Source organism: Sinohyriopsis cumingii, chromosome 2 (assembly GCF_028554795.1).
Source record: "Sinohyriopsis cumingii isolate HCF-2022 chromosome 2, ASM2855479v2, whole genome shotgun sequence".
Taxonomy (NCBI): Eukaryota; Metazoa; Mollusca; class Bivalvia; order Unionida; family Unionidae; genus Sinohyriopsis; species Sinohyriopsis cumingii.
In genome coordinates, this window is record NC_142962.1 from 147,900,237 (window position 1) to 147,923,423 (window position 23,187).

A 23,187-nucleotide genomic window follows, 5' to 3' on the forward strand; every position below is an offset into this window, starting at 1 on the left:
GCCATAATTTAATGCACCTGCCAATCAGTGTCTAACAAACAGCCCAACCCAGATCAGCTGGCACATCATGCGATGGCAAATCTGGGATTGTGCAGTTTGCGTGCAGACTTGTCTTCTAAGCAAGTACATATGGTAAAAGACAATAGTGCCAAATGAAACCCTTGCTAAGCTGACATTTAATTAAAAAAAATTACATCTTATTTTTAATTAAGAAGCAAAGCTGGTGCAGAGGTTCATGCACCAGATTCTCAACCAATGGATGTAGATTCAAATCTTACCATCAGCCCAAACTGGCTAACATGTGGTCCTATTGAGCAAGACAATTTACTCTAATTGCTTTGTCCCTTTGTCCCTATATAACCTGCTTTTGTTGCTGTGTCATTAAACACCAAACAAATAATTTTATTTCAATAACATAAATTTATTAAATACCAACTTTAAAAATGCACTCAATACAGATTTATTATGTTTTTAACAATAATTTAGAAGTGTTACACAAAAATCTTATCCTTAACAGAATGCCAAGCCAAATACCTGACCAAAAATCAATAGGCCATCTTCCAAACATTCAAATTCATGCCCTCCACAAACTTTCTGTCAGGGTATACAGTTTGCAACTAAAGTTACTATGCAAAAAAAGCCTGCTTTTTTAAACATAATTTTTACAGAAAATGTCATCCCTGTACCCATCAATCCTAATGATCAGTTACCTGGGTACTTCATCAAAAGGGAAATTATATTAAATGTGAACCTGTACCAGTTTAATATAAGTTCAAATATGTCAACCCCTAAGAGGTATAAGCATAATAATTACTAATATGAGGAGCAAAAAAGTACAATCTGAGCATAGAATCAGTAATCTATACATACATGCCATAACTACAGAAAACCATATGAAAAAAGTACATTTATTTTTCCTATTGATCTGTATCTGCAGTTAGTAACAATTCTTGTCACAAATTGGCTATCTCCATGTGGATTAGTATGAGAATACAGATACAAAACAAAATGATTAACTTTTTTTTTTAAACATTCACTGTAACTAGTCTACATCACATGTTAAATCTTCGCTGAAAGGTTGTAAAGTCCACAAATTCTGAATGCTGTATTACATCACTGTAGAATTTCTTTCAAAATTTGTAATGCACTATTGATTTTTCCTTTTCCTGATGCAACATGTTTTTCAATTTAACAAAATCCCTCTCCACTAACATTTTTCAGTCATATAACATCCATGAATCTCATCAATAAAGCTCATTTCAATTAATATTTGATGCCATGTTTTGTTTTCAATACAGACTGGTCTGCAACTTAAGTGTGTATCAAACTGTAATGAATCTTTGACACATTGTTTCTAATTCAAGAAACCCATCTGTTTTCAATGAAATGTGTCATGTACAGTTACTCTAAATAAAAAATAAGGAAACTGTTCGATGTACATAACCAAGTGGTTGCATAGGTTGAAAACCTGAGATCAGTAGACAGAGATCTACAATGAATCGGTCACATGACACAAGCCTTGAACTGTACTCATTATTCTGTGTCTTGCTCTCTCCTGATGCTGCCAGATATAATCTTTGATCTGAACGTGGAAACTTGTGTTTTGTTGTTGTTTTCATATGAACTAACCAGGTAACTTATAAATAATTATTTATTACCTGGGTGATTATGAACGGGCGGGTAACTACCATTGACACCTGTATGTTTTTCCTCTTTTATTCATAGTGATTTTGATTGTTATCCACAAATTCAAGAGTTTTTCTTACCCAACATGAAAGCCATCAACATGCATTGGCAAAAGTACATGGTTGATAACTGAACTTTCATGCAGAAACCATTTTTCTCCTTTCAGACACACTGTCCTTACCCCTGACCCCAAAACTGATAGGTTTCTTCTTTACTAAAAGTGCAAGCAATCCACAAAGTTTGGTCCAGGTATGTGATGTATTACTGATGTTAGTGTGTGGAAACCATTTTTCTTCTATCAATCATAGTGACCTTGATGAATGACCTTCTGACTCCAAAGTCAATTGGGTTCATCCTTATCCAGTGTGCAAGCCATCTGCTAAATCTGTTAACTGTAGATAGTGGATGAATTGAGCAGCTGTGCAAAAATGGAATATAGAACAGACTGATGGATAGACATTATAAAAAAGTAAGCTCTGCCTAATGAAAGGCAAATAAAAACAATAAATAACGCTATATCAATTTTTCTTTCTTTCAAATAAACTGCACTCTTTTAGAATGTCCAAGACCCTCTCAGCTGGAATAACATGACATTATGATCGGATGCACAAAATGTTGTATGTATTAGTCATGTCTTATATCATGCATGAGGGTGCATCAGGCCACTCTATATTTTCAATCCCACTAGGGGATACATAACTGATATATATTTATTACAAGCCAACATGGGGTAACCATGATATACATGTACTGCAAGCCCAAATGGAGGACACATAATTGATATATATTTATTACAAGCCAACATGGGGTAATCTTGATATACATGTATTGCAAGCCCAAATGGAGGACAAATAATTGATATATATTTATTACAAGCCAACATGGGGTAACTTTGATATACATGTATTGCAAGCCCAAATGGAGGACACATAACTGATATATATTTATTACAAGCCAACATGGGGTGACCATGATATACATGTACTGCAAGCCCAAATGGAGGACACATAATTGATATATATTTATTACAAGCCAACATGGGGTAACCTTGATATACATGTATTGCAATCCCAAATGGAGGACACATAACTGATATATATTTATTACAAGCCAACATGGGGTAACCTTGATATACATGTACTGCAAGCCCAAATGGAGGACACTTAATTGATGTACATATAGAGAAAATAATAGAAAATAATGTACTATTCAATGACTTAAAAACTTGTACAATTTATTCATCTCTTAATAAGGTGGCAACATTTTCACAAGACAATGGCATAGTATAGTTTGTTGCCTTTAAATGTTTACAAAACTGGCAAACAAACAAGCAAGTGGCTATCGGTGATGCTGGAATGACCTGTACCACAAAATTATATATTTCCACATGTCTGCTTAAGAGGATAATATAGAAGGATTTTTCTGTTCATGATTTTCTTAAAGTATCTATGCTTTTCACATTAAATGCAGTATTGCTAGGAAAAATTATAAGTTGCAGAGAAATATGTTTAACCTTTGAAACTCCTGTGGTTTGTTAACAGAACCTTTGATAAGTAACATTTTCACTTAAAGAAACAGTATTTTAGGTTTGTATGCCACTGCATAGTTTTTAGTCCTTGTAGATCATACAAAACCATCCAAGATGCATGTTGAGGTAGAATACCCAGATGCTTTCTTGATTTTTGGCATCAGGTACATGTAAGTAGCAGCTGGAAACAATATCACAACAATCCTAGTGATTTTTGGCATCAGGTACATATAAGTAGCAGCTGGAAACAATATCACAACGATTCTAGTGATTTTTGGCATCAGGTACATATAAGTAGCAGCTGGAAACAATATCACAACAATCCTAGTGATTTTTGGCATCAGGTACATATAAGTAGCAGCTGGAAACAATATCACAACGATCCTAGTGATTTTTGGCATCAGGTACATATAAGTAGCAGCTGGAAACAATATCACAATGATTCTAGTGATTTTTGGCATCAGGTACATATAAGTAGCAGCTGGAAACAATATCACAACAATTCTAGTGATTTTTTGCTGAAAATGTCAGATAAATTCAATAAAGAAATGTCTTACAAATTGAATTTTGTCATAATAAGAGGTAAAATATGCAAAGCAAATTAAAAAATCTCTAGCCGAGTTCAGCACAACATGCACATTATAACAGTTGTTCAGTAAGCCTGATGCATTGACAGAGAGAAAGTCAAGTTTCTGTTTCAGATATTGTAAAATTTGGTAATTGTTATAGTCAAAATCTGCTAATTCAAAACCATAATCTGGACACTTTAATAAATATCTGTCAATACTGCTACCATAAACATTGTTTTTTGTTATGAATATATATGCAAGTTTCAGGGCAACTTTCTAAAGTCTATTTACTAGCACAAAAAAAATATAATTTTAGAAAGCAAAGTCTCCAATAAAATATTACAAATATCTTATCAAATGCATACAACTGTAGATTGAGATGCTAATGGGGTCTAGGCAGGAAAACATGGGACTCGTCACCATTTTCTTTGCTGGGCAATTCAATTAATAGGAACATTTACTGGATGTATGGACTAGTATAAATTGCAATTTTGACCAGTTGTGACATCTGGAGTTTATTATTTGAGTGTAACGGTTGAAGGAAAGTCTCTAATCATCCAGCTGTTGAACTGTCCATGTTTGGGCATACAATACACCAGAATGTCTGTTAATGGAAGCCCAGTCTTAAAAAAGGTAATTTTAAGGCAACAATTAAATAGTTTAAAATCTTTCAAATACAGTACATTTATTTCACTGATCAAGATTTCAACCCATAAAACAGCAAAGCTCTCAGAACCTAATCAAGAATTTTCAGAACTTCTTTCATGATAGAAATTCTTATTTTGATTAATACAGATTAAATGCAATGTTCTTATTATCCAGTTTAATTTAGATTAAATCCAATGAAGAAAAAGATACCATTATGAAAATTGGGAGCAAAATACAAATGACCAGTCCTTTTTTAAATCTTCAGTTGCATTTGGTATAAATTGCTAACAAAGTTTTAAAAAAATAGGACCAAACAATCAATTATGAAAATATTTATGAAATTATCATGTGAGGCTTGTACATTCAACTTTCAGCCAGTACAGAACGATTGTTGATAGACTTAATAATTTTTATAGGCAGTTTGAATGGTTCTGGCAACTTCATTCCTTCGTCCTTGTATTGTTGTTTAATCATTTCAGCTAACAACGGTGGAAAGTCTTTATATTTTGGAACAATGTTTTTCTCACGAGGTTGATCAGTCAGTTTACAAAACTCTTCCTCTTCCTCCTTTGGTACCAGCCTCCAATCTGCCTTCATTCCTGCTTCAATTTTACATTCTCTAAATACTTCTCCTCGGAAAACCTTTAGTCCATATGCTTCACCTTTCCTCCTTTCCTGAAAGTATAGAGATAAACCCATATTATCATCACATACTGCACATCTACCAATAAAAACACACAATGTGGACACCATGGGACAACAATTCTGTAGCCAATGAACTAAAATTTAAAAAATCACTGCTGGGCAAGTGAAATTTCATGTAAGTAGACCATTTTGTAAACACAAAGAAGAACAAAATTTAATCTGGACATAACTTTTCCCTTATCATCTTCACCAGGCTTAAAGACCAAAATAGGAAAATTTGGCATTTCAGGCTTGTGAACTGATGAAGCATGTATACTTCCCATAGTTACTTAACAATATCTAGCCATTAACAATTTCAGGTCAGCCCTATGGATCATACCATCACAGAAACAGCCAAGGTGGTCTGAATAGATTGACTTTTTTTTTTAGGGGAAATTTCCAGCAGAAAAAAATGCATGATTTTTCTGTAAATTACTGTGCTAACATGTATATGAGGCCCATTTTTCTCTACAGACATAGCCAAAGTAGCTCCAAATGAGTATCAAAAGTGTGAAATACCAACAGTCAGCTAGGCAAACATAGCAGTAGACATCTTGGGATCACTGTAAGTAGAGTATCTCAATAAAGTCTGGGTGGCAGCTATGCTATTTTGAATTGCATCAAGTTGTTTAGTACACAATGTTTTTCAAAATTATCATACAAGTACAGGACTTGCATCTGTACTGAAATCGTCAGTTGAAAAAGACCTTCGGACATAAACAGTATATGTGTGAATTAAATATGGGTCTAGGGTGCATAAACTTTGTTTGCCATGAGCCTCCATTAATTTGTCATGATAAATAAAATATATATATTTATGATCCGATTTACTGTAGCTTTTATTTACCTTTCCACTGTAATTCTTTTTTTATTTAAATAAGTTTTATATTAGGTTGATGTGATATCAAAATTTGTGAATAAAAATTGTCTCTTGTATTGGTACATTCAACCAAATTTTCTGTTTGCATGTATGTGTATGAAATTATTATGCATTAGCCTCATTATACTCTTTCCTTTTCCCTCATACGACTTTCTGCTGCATGGAGGACTAGGTGTAGGGGAGGTAACCATTTTTTCTACTTCCAAGCTGAAACTATTTGTATCAGTACAAAGTAGTATATTTTGGGCTTAACATTAGATATGGTTAAATAATGGGGATTAAAGTGTATTTTCTTACATTCTGTGTCAAGTTATGTACTCTCATTTTTATGAATATTATTTATATTTCAGTAAAGACACAAAACCAATGTATAACATGTTGTCACACATTCTTCAAAGTAATTTAACTTTACAAGAGTAGATTCATTTCAGCAAAACCATAAATAAACATAATGTTATAAATGGTGAATGCCACCAATGGAACTGTCTTGCAAATATTGTTGGAAATGTCTTTTTGCAGGCTACATTTTTTTTAAACACCAACTTGATTTTTAATTTCATGACCCAACTGTAAAGATGATATATCAGAGATTCATAATGTCAAACCTATACCATAATAAAAAATGTACCAATGGTATGATCTATCCTGAAAGTTCTTGGGCTGGTTATCAAAGGAAAACCTGTAAAATAAATGGGGAATGTTTTGGACATATTGGCTGAACCAAATATACCCTATGATGTATGTGTAAATATTTAACTGTTGGGTTTTTGTAGTATGCATGTTCACAGTTCAACACTAGCAGTCCTGTACAATGACACAAAAGATACCATATGTACCTTTTAGAGGCACCTGTCAATTAATGCAATACTTATTATCATACAGCAGTATGCCTTCATCGTTGAAATGTGCAACAAAGAGTGAGGCACTCACATATTGTAATAAAAGGTCAAAAGTGTGCAGTGTAAACTGACTCAATTTTATTTGCATGCTGGAATTAAAATAATCACTTGAAAAGAGTTATGTTATCTAGATAAATACATTTTAAATTGTACTTCTCTTAACATAATCAGGAATTATTTAAAAATGCAACATATTTTAGTAATCAAATTACAGTTTGTTAACATAATGAAAGACTCAACATTCATACCATCTTACCTTATCTAAGATCTGCACATATTTGTCTAACATTGTTTGGCTTTGCATAATCCAGCCAGCATTGTATGTGTCTAATTCCATCTGAATCAGTCAAATGAGGTTTGATTCATTTTTAAGGTAACAGGGTTCATGATGTGTATGTGTGTGATTTGGATTTTTAACGTAGCTTTAATAATTTTTCAGTCACATTGCTAAGATGTCTGCAGTGTGACAGTTTATAGTGATGTCTAGCACTGGGGCATCATGCCGCAGACATGTAACATGATGTCCCACCCAGTCACATTATCCTGACACCAGGCCGACCAGTCCTAACACTAACCTCTTAATGCTGAGCACCAAGCGAAGTAGCTGTCAGTACCATTTTTTAAAGTCTTTGGTATGACTTGGCTGGGGATCAAACCCATGACCTCCCGCATCCGAGGCGGATGCTCTAACCACTAGGCCACGTGATAGTGCTGAAGAAGTGACCACTATGTCTTGCTTTTCCACTAATATGGGCTTCAGGATAAAGTCACAAAGATATGAACCTATTAAATAAAATCAATATCTTAGTAGCTATACCATGCACCTACCACCAGTACCATCCAGTGATTAACAAGACACAGCCACTCTCAGAAGTGCATCAAATACCACTGCAGGATCTGCATTCATTTTTTCATTTGAAAGTTGCTCAGTGGCACACACTTGATGAGAGTGCAGTGATCGCTTCTTGCTTGTATACCTTCAAACCAACCCTCCAGCAAGTACCAGGTAAGTGGGTACTATAACAACATGATTTGTACAGTGTATGGTGTTTCAGTTTTGTTTATTTTGTTTGGGTTATTTGCCCTGCATGCTGGCACAATCTTCTTCCTTGATAGTTGATGTCCAGATTTTTACTGAGTATTGTACCAACACTGAAGCTGAATTAAATATTACTATCATCCCAGACCCTATTTTGATGCAGTGTCATACACTCCAAATTCTCAAGAGGAACACGTCTCTCAATGACATCACAACCACAACAAAATCAAAATAAAAACCGGTTTAATGTATTTACTATTGCATGCATATATTCCACTGTAAGACTGCAAATCATCCTAATATTTTCTGGAGTGCACTTGTAAGTTGTTTAAGTTGATATAATTTCTCTAGTCCACTAAATATTGTCTCGTTTTATGTTGACTGGCCATACCTGATCAATATCTTGCTTGGGTTTTGATACCCAAAGTTACCACGCCTATTATATGAATAATATTGCTAGAAATTAGTCAGCTTGTTTGACATTTAACATAGATATGTGCAGGGCCGGCGCCTAACCCGGCCAGACTATCTGGCGCCCTAGGCAAGGTTAGATTCTGGCGCTCTCCCCACCAGAAAATATCAATTTCATGATGTATAAACAATTTAAACAAAATTAAAAATGCGCCCCCTGAAATCAGCGCCCTAGGCGGCTGCCTAGTTTGCCTATATGGTAGCGCCGGCCCTGGATATGTGTAAACTGCACTGGTCGATAAAGGGATAATATCCAAAATTGCAGTGCTGATGTACGTCAATACCAAGGATTGAACTACACGATTATTCTACTACTATGACATTCCACAGCAGTCTCATTGTGCAGATGAAAGATGAAGATGGTGGTGGTGATCGTAATTTTACTGTTGCCATTTCTACTCTACCTTATCTGTAAGGTCGGGGATGACACGAGTTAGTCGGTAGAAGCTCTTTTCTGGATAGACCCTTTTCCACTTGAATCGATACACGACCCGACCCTCACCAAAGTTCTTTAAACTGCACGCAATCTCAAACAGAGTCTTCCCCTTGAAGAAACTTTCCCTGCCTACATATCTGATAGGCATTATTTGTAGAGAATGGATATAAAATGAACCAGAAGACAATGTGAGAGAAAGGAGAGAAAACAATTATTTATGGTCAAAAGCCAAGATCAACCGCCGGAAATATTTTGATCGGTGTAAAGGTAGATTTTTTCATGAATACGTTCAGTTAACAAACAAAAAATATGTTCTGATCTCAAACGTTAACGACCTTTACGTCTGAATAAAGGATTCATTCTTATTTATTTTATCTCTTTATCAAATACATTCGCGTGAAAGGTGTATTACACAATTACAATGCCGGATATAAAATCGCGTTCCAATTTCAGGAACTGAACCGAGATGGAAGAACGGGTTGAAAACCCAGCTAAGACATTATGGATATAGAAGGTCGGCTGTCTATTAACCTTGCTGATTATCATGTCTCACAAAGAGTTGGCTTTTTGCTTGAGAAACCACTGGTAGGTACATTACAGCCCCGGAAGTGTGGATTTAGTGTACATTCACTCAAATTGTATGTTGAGTTACCACCCTTTCTGAGCCTGAGTTATGCCCCATTGGTAAATAGGCGACTGAAATATCCAATATTCTTCCTTAAAAGAGAAAAACTGGGTGTTTAGTTCGTTTGTTGTTGTTTTTACATCTCTGTAACGAATAGTTCTAGCCTTTCTACATTACTTTTGTTTTGTGTTTGTGCCAATGGATCATTTTACGCTCAAATGGCTGCAGATGGCATTCCTGCAAAATATCGGTTAAAGTATTCATATATCTGTCTACTCCTACCGTGTAAGACAGTGACCCTTCTATGTATGTTTTGGGATCGACCAAAAACATAACTATAAGAGTCGATGTCTTATATTGTCGGACTTATTTTTGTCATGTCAGAATGATGTAGGAGTGAATATATACATATTTTTCGAGATTTACAACTGTTGTAAGGGGGCCTCGAGTGGCCGAGTGGTCTAAAGCGCTCTCCGTTACGGATTACTGCAATCTCACCACTGTCTTTGTTGGTTCGAGTCTCGAATTCAGCCAATGTGGGTATGTGAGAAAGCTTGCCAGTAGCTTCTCATGGGTCGGTGGTTCTTTCCAGGGTTTTCCTTGGTTTTTCCTCCACCATTAATACTGGCCACCATGTATATCCTATCGTGTGCTGAAAAATGTAATTAGACCCCACAACAACAACAACAACTGTTGTAAAAGAAATTAATATTTGTACTGTTTCACAAAAAAGATCAAAATCAATTTACATTTTATTTCTTTTATCCAGTATTCACTCAAATGTACATTTTCTTTAAAAGGTCATCAAATAAAGTGCACAGATGGTTTTATCAGATATTTTTAAGGTAACAACATTTTGTACAAAATGATAATTGTATTTAGGTGTTTCTGTGTTTTTTCATATTTATATCTAATTTTATTAGATCTGTAATATTTAAATGTAGCTATTAATTTTTATATGTTTAGTGTGTGTGTGTGTGTGTATATATATATATATATATATATATATATATATATATATATATATATATATATATATATATATATATATATAATTTACTTTATTTTGTCCCCTACTGTAAACAAGGCAGAGCTACCAGCTTACTTTGAGCCATGGAATCAGGTCTGTAGTAGAATGCCAGAGCTTGTGATGCAACACAGACTGAGGCAAGAGGTAGATAAGGTATAGTACAGCAGTAAAAACCAGATGTTACGTTTTCAAACCATGTACCAGGATTTGAAAAATATTCCAGACCTATTAATATTAGAATTTCCTGCTAATGTTGGACGTGTTTTCAGTAGTTTCTAGATTCAGGGTCCATCTAGGGAGATAAATCATGGATTAACATTCTGGGTCATATATTGTTCACACATATAAATTAATCATTTCATGCTTTGCAACTTCATTGATAAAGTATTGATCTTAGTCAAAGATATACATGTTAGAGCTTTATTTATGTAACTTATTCCACATGTACATAGTCACAATTTTGAAAGTGATGGCAGAAGCAAAACCCTTAGCACTGTCATTGGCTCAGGTTTCTTGTTCATATGGTGTAGTACACACATACTTAGATAACAGTATACCTGTCATTGGCTCAGGCTTCTTGTTTATATGGTGTAGTACACACATACTTAGATAACAGTATACCTGCACATCATGGAATGCATATTGATAATAAGAAAAGATTTTCAGCGATCCTTGAGTTACCCATATTTATTTATATCCCCTGCATAAGGAAGGGGTGGGTGTGTGGTATTTAGGAGTAAAGCTTATCTGTCTGTCCATTAAACTTTTTTTCCTAAAACCCATTGATATATCTTCATGAAACTTGGTATGCATTTGTATCATGAATAGACATTGTGTCCTTTAAAAAAAATGGAGTCTGCCTAATCATCATTTAAAAAGTTATACCTCCAAATTGTTTCTGTCTGTCTGTTGATCAGTCACACTCTTACCTGGTTTATCTTCAAAACCATCTAGTTTTATGTATCGAGTTAGTGTACCGTGTATGATTTGGATTTGTATGACTAGTACTGTTAGTACTTTTAGAGTTATCTCCCATGTTTGGACAAGTGTATTAAGGGTGCAAGGGACAGTTTTTATGCACAAATTTAATGCTGCATTCACCTGCCTATTCATAAAAAAATAAAACACACAAGTGAGGTCAAGAATGTCCATATTTTTCTATAGGTATATTAAAAGAAAGCATAAGAATATTATTTACTTGATCGGAGAGGTCATTGGCAGTTCATAGCAAAAGAAGTTGATGCACTCCAACCTCAAGTTTATACCTACATTTTTCACATCTGAAGGTCATTTTTTGCACCATGTGATGCTCACATTGCAAACACAAGCCCTTTTCCTACGTGAAAATTCTGTACAATATTGTGTATTATACAGGTTGATGCAGTTCAAAATAGTTGCCATCCAAGCAGTTTTTGAGATATTCTAGTTGCCCTGAGCCCATGTTTTCTGCTATGGTGGCTAGCTCTTCTTCCAAGCCGATAGTTTGTATTTCACTGTCTACATATTGTAAAGTAATATATATATATATATATATATATATATATATATATATATATATATATATATATATATATATATATACACATATCTTTAATTAGTAACCATGTTAAAGTGTTTATTTAAGCATTTGCTTTTGGCTTATAGGAAAGAGCTTTGTTTATCAAGTTCAATGCTGTTTCATAGATTATATATGCCTACCTCTTTCAATACATATTATCCAATTTTACTTTCATCTTTGCTAATTCATACAAATATATTAAAGGTTAATGTTTGCTTTTAAACTAAGCAAAGAACATTGCATGTATGATTTTCTTCACCATGTTAAATGGCATCTGATTGACCATATTTAATACTTATATACACAATTTCTTCTGATATTTTTGTGGAAAATGAGTTTAAAGTTTGTATTTAATGTTTGTTAAATGTCCTGATATTTTTTGTTTTTTTTCTTAATTCAGATTTAATTCATATGTTACATCCTTTGATCAGTTTATAGTCAAAGTTATGAGTTGTTTTTTTGTTGTCTTGAAACTGCCTTTCTTTTACCTTAAGACTGTTTTGATTGAAATCAAAGGAAACAAACAAATCTTATATGATCAAAAATAATATAAAACAGGCATTTAGTGTTAACCTCATCTTCCATTCTATTTGTCCTTCTGTGTGTCCTTCTCTTTATCATTCCTTGTTATAGGTTACATTATTCTAGGTGTATTTTCACGTACTCTTACTTACAGGGTCTTGTAGTTTGGTGTGTGTATCCATCTTGAAGAGAACTAAACTGTTATGCAAATGTAGGTCACCATGAACTACATTTCATTCTTCATTGACTTCTTTTACCTTTTGCATATGGTCAGTATATCAAATGGCTTTGACTTTACAATAATGTAGCTTTGTCTGTGGATGCAATATACTGAGTGCTAGATCATCACCTCAGAAGTGGGAGACTGTGACATATATTTAATGCATCTACAATTTCAATCAATGCATTTAGCTCAGTTTCTCAAATAATCATACTGGTGGGGTTATTTATGTGGATATCTTATTGTATGTATGATACTGTTGGGCTCCAACTTGGAATAATGCAACAATTCAGAATCCTAAGCTGTTGCGCTCTCTCTCCAGAAATTGCGTGACCGCATCAAGCGATATAAATCACAGGAGTCTGATGTTTTATTAATAAAGTATGATAAAATCTTTGATAACACGAAATCACCTTATTAGTATTATAATAATACAGATAGGGTAATTTCATGTTGTCAGAGATTTAATACCTTTCAGGCAATTTTGTGTTGTATGAGATTTCATTGTATTTTATTGATAAAATGTCAGACTCCTGTGTATAAATAGACCAAGTGGCTGTTTTGCTGATGTTTACACTTGGGCTCATTGCAAGGAATATTAGGCATTATTACAGGTTAGACCCGTCAGCTCTCAGTTCATTGGTGGATGCTCCTAATTTTCTTCGTAATGAGTCCCTGTGGATGTACATGGCTGAATTGTTGCTGATGTAGGAAATTGAAGATAAGTAACTAAATGGTTTTGTAGCAGTTCCATTAGTGCCTTTGCAATGGAGAATGTTGATATAGACATTTTTTAATTCTTTTTCCATGTGTGACATGAGATTTTGACAATAATGGATTTTATGTACTAGATGGGAGACCTAAAGATATCAGGTTTCTGCAACTATTCATTCAAGTTTGGAAAATTAAGGGAATAGTTAGATAGTTTTTTTTCTTACTTTCATCAGAGTTTCAAGTGAATTTTATGATAGGTCTTGAAGCTAAGTACATGTAACATATTGTACTAAATACTATTAATATGATTTTGTTTTCTTTCCTAATTATTGCAGCAATGATTAAAAACTCTAAATTATTTCGTGTTACAATTTTTTAAAATTAAATTAATTTTGATATACACTCAGATGTGGTAGTTATGAGTTTACACCCCAGCCGAGTCATGCCAAAGACTTATAAACATGGTACTAGCAGCTGCCTCGCTTGGTGCTCAGCATTAAGAGGTTAGTGTTAGGACTGGTTGCCCTGGAATCAGAATAATATGACTGGGTGGGACATCATGCGACATGTCTGCGGCATGATGCCACAGTGCTAGATATCACTATAAACTGCTTTACTGCAGACATCAAAGTGATATGACTGAAAAATTTTAAAGCTACATTAAAAATCCAAATCACACACACAGCCATTTTGATTTAGACAAATAAATAATAAACATTTTTAGATATCGCCAATGAATTTCTCAAACAAATGTATTATACTTTGTTTGATGTGAACATAATGAATCATGCTGCTGTTTAAAGTACATTTTGAAGTTAGAAATCATGTGCAGAGGAATGTTAGGCAAGACCTATAATTGTTGAAGAGAATAAAAATGACATTTTGAGGCTGAGATCATCATAATGGAAAGTGGTCAACACAGAATTCCTTCTTAATATAATATGTGGATTTCTTGTTTGTTTGATATTTATAAAACTGTAAATAAGAACACAGACAAAATTCTTAAAATCATCACATAATTGTTGCTTTCTCATTTGTACCACATATGAAATGATAATACTGGTACCCTAAATCTAGCATTTGATTTCTTTCAGACATTACTCAGCTGTAACCCTTTGTAAAAATGGGTACCATACCTTTTACTACCATGAAGATGCTATACTCATTTGTTGTAAAATCATGTAAGGAAAATATCTAAATAACACAAATCTCTATTCCATTTTCTTGGTATAACTACATGCATACTTTATTACTGATCCTAGACTCCAGTGAAGACTTTTCCTACATTTAAATCATTCTTTCTAAGGCCAAATTCCCAAACATGGAATGCAACCATCATGCAACAATTTGTAATAACCCCCATAACTGTGAAATATAACCCTGCTGGGTGATATTAACAATTGCTTGAGATGTTTAATATCTTCCAAATATTCATTTTATGCAAAAACTCCATCTCCTACCTTTAAGTTATTCTTTCTAGGACTAAATTCCAAAATATGGCATGCAGCAGCTTGGAATAATCTCCAAAGAGAAATTTCCCTGCTTTACAATAGTATTTAAACTGATTAATTTAAAAATATGGCAAATTGTATGCATTATACAACATAATCCACTGGAATAACTCCCATAGGTGTGAAATACAAGTCTATGTGGCATAGTAAAATTCACTTTAGACATCTTCCTACTATTCATGTTATGCAACATCTCCTAAGTCTCTCATACCTTGTCCTTTTAGAACAATTTTAAAAAAAAAAGGTATGCCAGCTAATTCAACAATTTGAAATAAACACCCTAGGCTGTGAAATATAACCCTTTGTGGCAAGAGTAACAGTCCCTTTAGATTTGTAATATGTTCTGAATATTCATTTTGTGTTACATCTCCCCTTAAGACCTTTCCATATCTTTAAATCAATCTTTCCAGGACTAAATTCCAAAAATGTTGGATGCAAGTACAAGAAATAAATCAAAATTTAAATATACTATGTTATTAAATGTTTTTACAAACATATATTTTAAGTACAAATATTTTTTCAGACATATTTTTCACATACAAATATTTTTTTCAAACATATTTCAAGTACAATTATTTAAAAAATGCCTAAAAAAGGGAAAATCAGATTAATTAAATACAAAGATTTTAAATAAATGTATAAATCGTTGAAAACTAATATGAAATAATTAGATAGTGAGTAGTACTTAGAATTCACAAAAGTAGTCTTTATTCTTATATGTAATATAATTTCAAAGTACAGAGCACACACAAACACCGATTAATCTGGAATTCCAAGTTGTTATGTGCAGTTTCTCGAGAAATGGCTATTTCAAGCTGGAGCTTCAACGACCATGCAATTTCTCAAGAAAGAGCTAAAAAATGTGTAATTCAAGTTGTTGCATGCAATTTCTCGAGAATTGCCCTATTCCAAGGTGGAGCTCAATAACACCATCACTCCAATTGTAGTTCACTGTGACCAATATTGACTTTTCTCAAAACTGTTTAGAATCAGTGTATTTTGCACTGTTGACTCTCCAGGTACATGTTTATTAATATTGGTGAGTAGTAATCAATCCCAGCTAGAAAATTCTTTGTGTACCTGATTCTACTGATTGCTGAAATTTCAAATGAAAAACAAATTTAATTTTGTGTCCCAAAATTAAATAATGCTATTAGCAGGGTTTTGTGATAATATTAGCAGGGTATTGTGATGCTAAGCCTTTGCTATAATGTTATTGTGTATCAAGCTGGGATTTCCTTAAAATTTTGAACAATTTTCATCTTCATCAGATGTTACTGATACATGTAACATGTTGACATTGCTTTACAGGTGAGATGTCATGTCTTATGGTGTGTGCTTAGAATCGTAGTGGTAACAACACCCTGAAATATGCAAATTTGAGTGGTGTATGAAAAGTTATGAATCTTCTGTTATGACTTGCTTTTTGTTTCCTTGAACCTGTCAACCTGTGGCACTAATTGATAGAAGAAAAAAATGCACTTTGAAATGATCTGCAGCTGCTCGTGTATGCATGTGATACAAAATAGGTTAATGATAGTGACTTAAAAATGACAGAGGTAAACAATTATCCTACTAAGCAAAGAGCATACTGTAAAATCTTAGCACTTATAGGTTATTTTTTTCTGATATTAAGAATGATTTGGATTTCTAGCATATGGCAGAGCGGTAAACTTATAGATGTAACTCCCTGAAATATCCTTTAATTTTGAGTAGGTATCATTGTTTTGGTACATGGAAGATGACCCACATATTGGAAGAATGTTGTTTGCACTTCTGAGGCAGATCTGGCTGCTTTGAAGGGAGCAATAGCTGAATATGCTTGATACACAGTGAAAGGGGGCAATAGATGAAGATGCTTGATACACAGTGGAAGTGGGCAGTAGATGAAGATGCTTGATAAACAGTGGAAGGGGGCAGTAGATGAAGATGCTTGATAAACAGTGGAAGGGGACAATAGATGAAGATGCATGATACACAGTGGAATGGGGCAGTAGATGAAGATGCTTGATCCACAGTGGAAGAGGGCGTAGATGAAGATGTTTGACACACAGTGGAAGGGGGCAATAGATGAAGATGCATGATACAGAGTGGAAGGGGGCAGTAGATGAAGATGCTTGATACACAGTGGAAGGGGGCAGTAGATGAAGATGCTTGATACACAGTGGAAGGGGGCAGTAGATGAAGATGCATGATACAGAGTGGAAGGGGGAAGTAGATGAAGATGCTTGATGCACAGTGGAAGGGGGCAATAGATGAAGATGCTTGATACACAGTGGAAGGGGGCAATAGATGAAAATGCTTGATACACAGTGTAAGGGGGCAATAGATGTAGATGCTTGATACACAGTGGAATGGGGCAATAGATGAAGATGCATGATACAGAGTGGAAGGGGGAAGTAGATGAAGATGCTTGATACACACTGGAAGGGGGCAATAGATGAAGATGCTTGATACACAGTGGAAGGGGGCAATAGATGAAGATGCTTGATACACAGTGTAAGGGGGCAATAGATGTAGATGCTTGATACACAGTGGAATGGGGCAGTAGATGAAGATGCTTGATACACAGTGGAAGGGGGCAGTAGAAGATGCTTGATACACAGTGGAAGGGGGCAATAGATGAAGATGCTTGATACACAGTGGAAGGGGGCAATAGATGAAAATGCTTGATACACAGTGTAAGGGGGCAATAGATGTAGATGCTTGATACACAGTGGAATGGGGCAGTAGATGAAGATGCATGATACAGAGTGGAAGGGGGAAGTAGATGAAGATGCTTGATACACAGTGGAAGGGGGCAATAGATGAAGATGCTTGATACACAGTGGAAGGGGGCAATAGATGAAGATGCTTGATACACAGTGTAAGGGGGCAATAGATGTAGATGCTTGATACACAGTGGAATGGGGCAGTAGATGAAGATGCATGATACAGAGTGGAAGGGGGAAGTAGATGAAGATGCTTGATACACAGTGGAAGGGGGCAATAGATGAAGATGCTTGATACACAGTGGAAGGGGGCAATAGATGAAGATGCTTGATACACAGTGTAAGGGGGCAATAGATGTAGATGCTTGATACACAGTGGAATGGGGCAGTAGATGAAGATGCATGATACAGAGTGAAAGGGGGAAGTAGATGAAGATGCTTGATACACAGTGGAATGGGGCAATAGATGAAGATGCTTGATACACAGTGGAAGGGGGCAATAGATGAAGATGCTTGATACACAGTGTAAGGGGGCAATAGATGTAGATGCTTGATACACAGTGGAATGGGGCAGTAGATGAAGATGCTTGATACACAGTGGAAGGGGGCAGTAGAAGATGCTTGATACACAGTGGAAGGGGGCAATAGATGAAGATGCATGATACACAGTGGAAGGGGGCAGTTGATGAAGATGCATGATACACAGTGGAAGGGGGCAATAGATGAAGATGCTCGATACACAGTGGAAGATATATCTTGTCATGAGCATTAATTCAGCAACTTTTTTAATATACTGAAGAATTGTTTGTAGCTCAAAGGTTTTTGTAAAATGGGTCCTGAAGATGGCTGATCTGATTGGTAAATATAATAAATCTGTAGTTGTGACAGATGTCCTGAAGGAGCACAACATCCAACTTTTGCCACTCCAAATTGATTTAATTCCATATTAGTTTTTGCTGAATTGCATTATGAAAGATTTATTGAAAGGTAGATGCTTTTTAAACCCATAGTGCAGATGAAGTACAGTATTCCAGTGTATGAGCAATGTAATGTACCCAGATTAGAATAAAAATGCATTTAGTAATTGGATAATGAGACTAAGAATGTGTGAAAGACATACATGGGGAGTATGTTGATGATATGTACTCACACATTGTTTACTTCTAAAGAACTTTTTTTTACAGTGCAATAATATTCAGAACTTTTTATAAATACCCTTTGTAATAGGAATGCACATATTTATAGTTTTACAGCTACTTCATTCTGGAATGATCTCCTTCCAAGCAATTTCCTAGAAAATGTCTAAAAAGTCAACATAAGAACTTGAATGCAAAATGTTATTTATTTAATTTTTATGATATTGCTAAGCTGGTTTCTTCTAACACAACAAAATAAACCTGACACTGGTAAATGCATCTTTTGCTAAGGGATGGATCATGAGAAGTCTTCTGTACAAAAGGACGGGATGGATGGATGGATGAGTTTATGGATGGCATGCATTCAGGCATGCCAGTGTGTATCATTATCAGGTTTACATCCATTCTTTGCTTAATTATCAAGTAGTATAGATTTTTGCAGATGGAGGTCCTTGATCATCATAAACTTCAAGGTTACCGACAGCTACGACTGGCCCATCTTCAGTTGTCCTTCATTAGTGCTGGGTACATCTGGCAGGATGGCGATAAGGGTGTTCCTGAGGTAAAGTCAGGCAAATCCTCTTTCTGTAGTACTTCTTATTAAGTATGATATTAATCCTAGCTTTAATCTTCCTTGTAATTCTATTTTTTTATACAGGTAAACATTGATATTTATTGAAATCTGTTTGTTTTTCTATCTACTGGTCAGAGCTTATGGTGATCTTGAAAATATTGTTATTGCTATGTCTCCATAATGGATGGTCATATTGACATTGGGTTCACTGAAAGAATTCTTATGATGTCTAGATTGTCCTAAATGAAATAGTGTTTCCCAGACATCCACCATGGTGGCCATCTTGAAAATTTTGCTGTCACTATTTGTCTCCTGACATGGGTCTTTACTAAAAGACTTATGTAAATGATGTGAATTAGATGAGCAGTAACAATGCCACGGTAGCAGTCTTGATAATTATATTGTAGCTACTTCTCCTGAATAGATGGTTTGTTAGGCATTGGGTCTTCACTGAAAGACTTACGATATCTAATTGGTCATAAAGTGCGAAAGGAAAATGGTGCCAAACAGTGGTGGCCATCTTGAAAATCTTGTTATCACTACTCATCTTGAAGGGACGGTTGTATTGACCTGGGGTTTTTCGCTAAACACTTTACACATATTTGAAGTTGAGCATAATTGAAAATGATACCAATGTGGTCAGCCAAATTTAAAAATCTTAGAACAGCTACTTCCTTAAACACTAATATTTTTCAAAAGTCTTATTTTGCAATGAACGCTCACTTATTTTCCTATATTGAAATGATGCTGATCTACCCTCCAAATTGGTTACCTAGACAGCCTCCTGAAAGTCTTTATATGGCTATTTATCCTCTGAGTCTTATAGGCATGCAGTTTTCACTAAAACACTATTATAGCAATGTGTAGCTGGTTCTGAATTAAAATGGTGCCATCAAACCTCCAACATTGCACTGTACTGATTGTCTCACTGCATCTCTTGTATGAATGGTGACACTGACATGGGCTTTTCAGTATAACACTTTTTGCAATATTTATTTGGTTGTAGATGATCTTTAGCACATCTACACCTTTGTCAAGATGTATTGAAAGCCAACATGATTGTCGTTGGGATCAAGTCATTGGTCACTTCTTGTTTTTCTGTACTGTACTGACATTATTTATGTACACAGTGACATATATAAGAGTTAATAGTCAGCACTCTGACATTCATTTTAAGGTTCAAGGTCATGAATCTGGTTCTAAGCATTGCTGGCTTGTGAGTATGACAACACAAAAGTGAATGGATTTTTATCAAACCAAGTTTGTGGATATGTTAAAAGAATACCTTAAATGATGAACATTATATATAAAATTCCAAAATATTTATTCTAGATTTTATCAGTCTTAGCATGTGAAAATATCTGAGAGATTGTTTGAGACAGGTTCAGTGATTTTTCATCCATAATGCCAGGTTCAAGTAAAAAACCATGATAAATTATATTGTACTGCTCATAACACATTTTTTGTAAACATGCTGTCATAGAGATGTAAGAAAAAATATATTTGTTACTAGATTTTTACAATGAGTTTTTTTTCAATAATATCAAACATAGTTTAAATATTCAGTACCTTAAGATAATAAAAGAACCAGAAACTGACATATCTTGAATTATTGAAAAGTCTTTTTGGCCAGCTGAGCATCTGCCCTATCAAGAAACCTTTGTTTAGGAATGTCTTTGGACCTTTGTTTTCTACTAAATGCTCTCAATGTAATAAGGGACTTTTGTTTAGGAATGTCCTTGGACCTTTGTTTTCTACTTAGTGCTCTCTGTGTAATAAGGGACTTTTGTTTAGGAATGTCCTTGGACCTTTGTTTTCTACTAAATGCTTTCTGTGTAATAAGGGACTTTTGTTTAGGAATGTCCTTTGGACCTTTGTTTTCTACTTAATGCTCTCTATGTAATAAGAGACTTTTGTTTAGGAATGTCCTTGGACCTTTGTTTTCTACTTAATGCTCTCTATGTAATAAGGGACTTTTGTTTAGGAATGTCCTTGGACCTTTGTTTTCTACTTAAAGCTCTCTATGTAATAAGGGACTTTGTTTAAGAATGTCCTTGGACCTTTGTTTTCTACTAAATGCTTTCTGTGTAATAAGAGACTTTTGTTTAGGAATGTCCTTGGACCTTTGTTTTCTACTTAATGCTCTCTATGTAATAAGGGACTTTTGTTTAGGAATGTCCTTGGACCTTTGTTTTCTACTTAATGCTTTCTATGTAATAATGGACTTTTGCTTAGGAATGTCCTTGGAGCTTTGTTTTCTACTTAATGCTTTCTATGTAATAAGGGACTTTTGCTTAGGAATGTCCTTGGACCATTGTTTTCTACTTAAAGCTCTCTATGTAATAATGGACTTTTGTTTAGGAATGTCCTTGGACCTTTGTTTCTACTTAAAGCTCTCTATGTAATAAGGAATATCATAAGAAAAAATGATATAATTTTTTAAACCATCTGTTGCACATCTTTTAGAAGCTCCCTAGATGCCTTGCAGTTCCTTGGTGTGGTTTGTCCAAGACACTAGGGATTCAGCCAGTTCTGTCCCACTCTGATCTTGTTCTCGCTAACTGGACCACAGCAGACCCTGACAGGTAATAATGTGGTACTGGTTACAGGATTAAAAAAAATATGGTCTTCAGTTTAAAGTTAGACCTAGTTGCTTATGACATGTAAATTAAGAAACATGAAGAGAAACAATTAGTTTGTCTTTCTGCAGGGATGGTCCTGGCTTTTAAAAAGCTGTCGCCAAAAAAATCGCCAACCTCAATATTTTGTCGCCAATTTTCAAAAAGTGTCGCCAGAACAAGTAGTGTACATTTTTTCAAGTGTTAATTTAGTCTGTTAATGTAACAGGCAATGAAAATTACAAAAGATGAGTTAGTTAATACTCTAATTACAACAAGCATTAACAAAATGTTACAAAGTGTTACATGAAGATCCGTCATGATTTTAGGGCTGCCCACTTCTTGAATGCAGTTTCAAATTCTAATTGTTCACATCTGTACATGCTGATTCTCATTAAATTCTCAAGAGATGAGATGCAGAGTTTATTTCTGATATCAGTTTTTATGAGGCTTATCTTACTGAATCCACGTTCAGTCTACAGTGCTGACAGGTGACACCAGTAGTCTCTCAGCAGCCCCCCCATGGCTAGCTTCAGAAAGCTTGTTGTGATGTGCTTCCTAAATCCCAAGAATGATCACTGAACGCTGTATAAATTTTCCCGACAAGCAAAATAGGATCTCCATTCCCACGAATGAAACTTACACGAGTCAAAACCTGGCAATATTGGACCATATATATAAGCATAAATTCACACCCAATTTAGAGATTCTTTCACTCCTGTATTTTGAAAAATAAATAATTATTATTAATTATGCAAAACTGTTTTTTTTTTGCTATTTCTTGTTGCGGAGTTTAAGTCTCTGCAGCCGTAACACGGACTGATGGCAAAAGGAAAAGATCAATGAGTAAAATGCTGCACTGGCGACAGATATAATTGTGATTGAGATTTTTTCCATTTGCTTTGTATTTATACGCAGTAGTCGGTACTTCAAAGGTTATCAGTTTTCTATGAAGGTTCAGCAAAACTATTGTACTGGTATATGTAAAAAAAAAAAAAAAAAACAACAGAAGGATTAGCCATTCAATCAATTGTATCTGTTTTATTCGCGTCTTCAGAAGTCGGTCAGTTGTAGGTATAGTTCGATAGCATGATTGACTGTGATACAGTACCCAGCCCAGATGTCAGC

At 34.7% G+C, this 23,187-nt stretch overlaps 2 protein-coding genes across 4 annotated transcripts in view; one reads left to right on the forward strand and one right to left on the reverse strand.

The window, feature by feature from the left end:
- Window positions 1–894: 894 nt before the first annotated feature.
- On the reverse strand, window positions 895–8,996 carry LOC149806044 (small ribosomal subunit protein mS34-like). Its single transcript, XM_089950911.1, has 2 exons — window positions 8,809–8,996; window positions 895–5,106 (listed from the first exon to the last, which is right to left on the reverse strand). The coding sequence occupies exons 1-2, from the start codon at window positions 8,986–8,988 to the stop codon at window positions 4,795–4,797; spliced, it is 492 nt and encodes a 163-aa protein (XP_089807037.1). The 5' UTR covers window positions 8,989–8,996; the 3' UTR covers window positions 895–4,794.
- The window catches only part of LOC149806045 (myoglobin-like), a 47,393-nt gene continuing 33,182 nt past the window's right edge, over window positions 8,977–23,187 (forward strand). For 2 of the 3 annotated variants that reach the window (XM_089950908.1, XM_089950909.1), the window contains exons 1-4: window positions 9,294–9,425; window positions 10,553–10,648; window positions 19,310–19,429; window positions 21,908–22,026. In XM_089950908.1, coding sequence (XP_089807034.1) covers window positions 9,342–9,425; window positions 10,553–10,648; window positions 19,310–19,429; window positions 21,908–22,026 — 419 coding nt within the window. In that variant the 5' untranslated portion in view covers window positions 9,294–9,341. Of the gene's footprint in view, window positions 9,108–9,293; window positions 9,426–10,552; window positions 10,649–19,309; window positions 19,430–21,907; window positions 22,027–23,187 lie in introns of those variants that run through there. The other variant, XM_089950910.1, reaches the window with a different exon arrangement.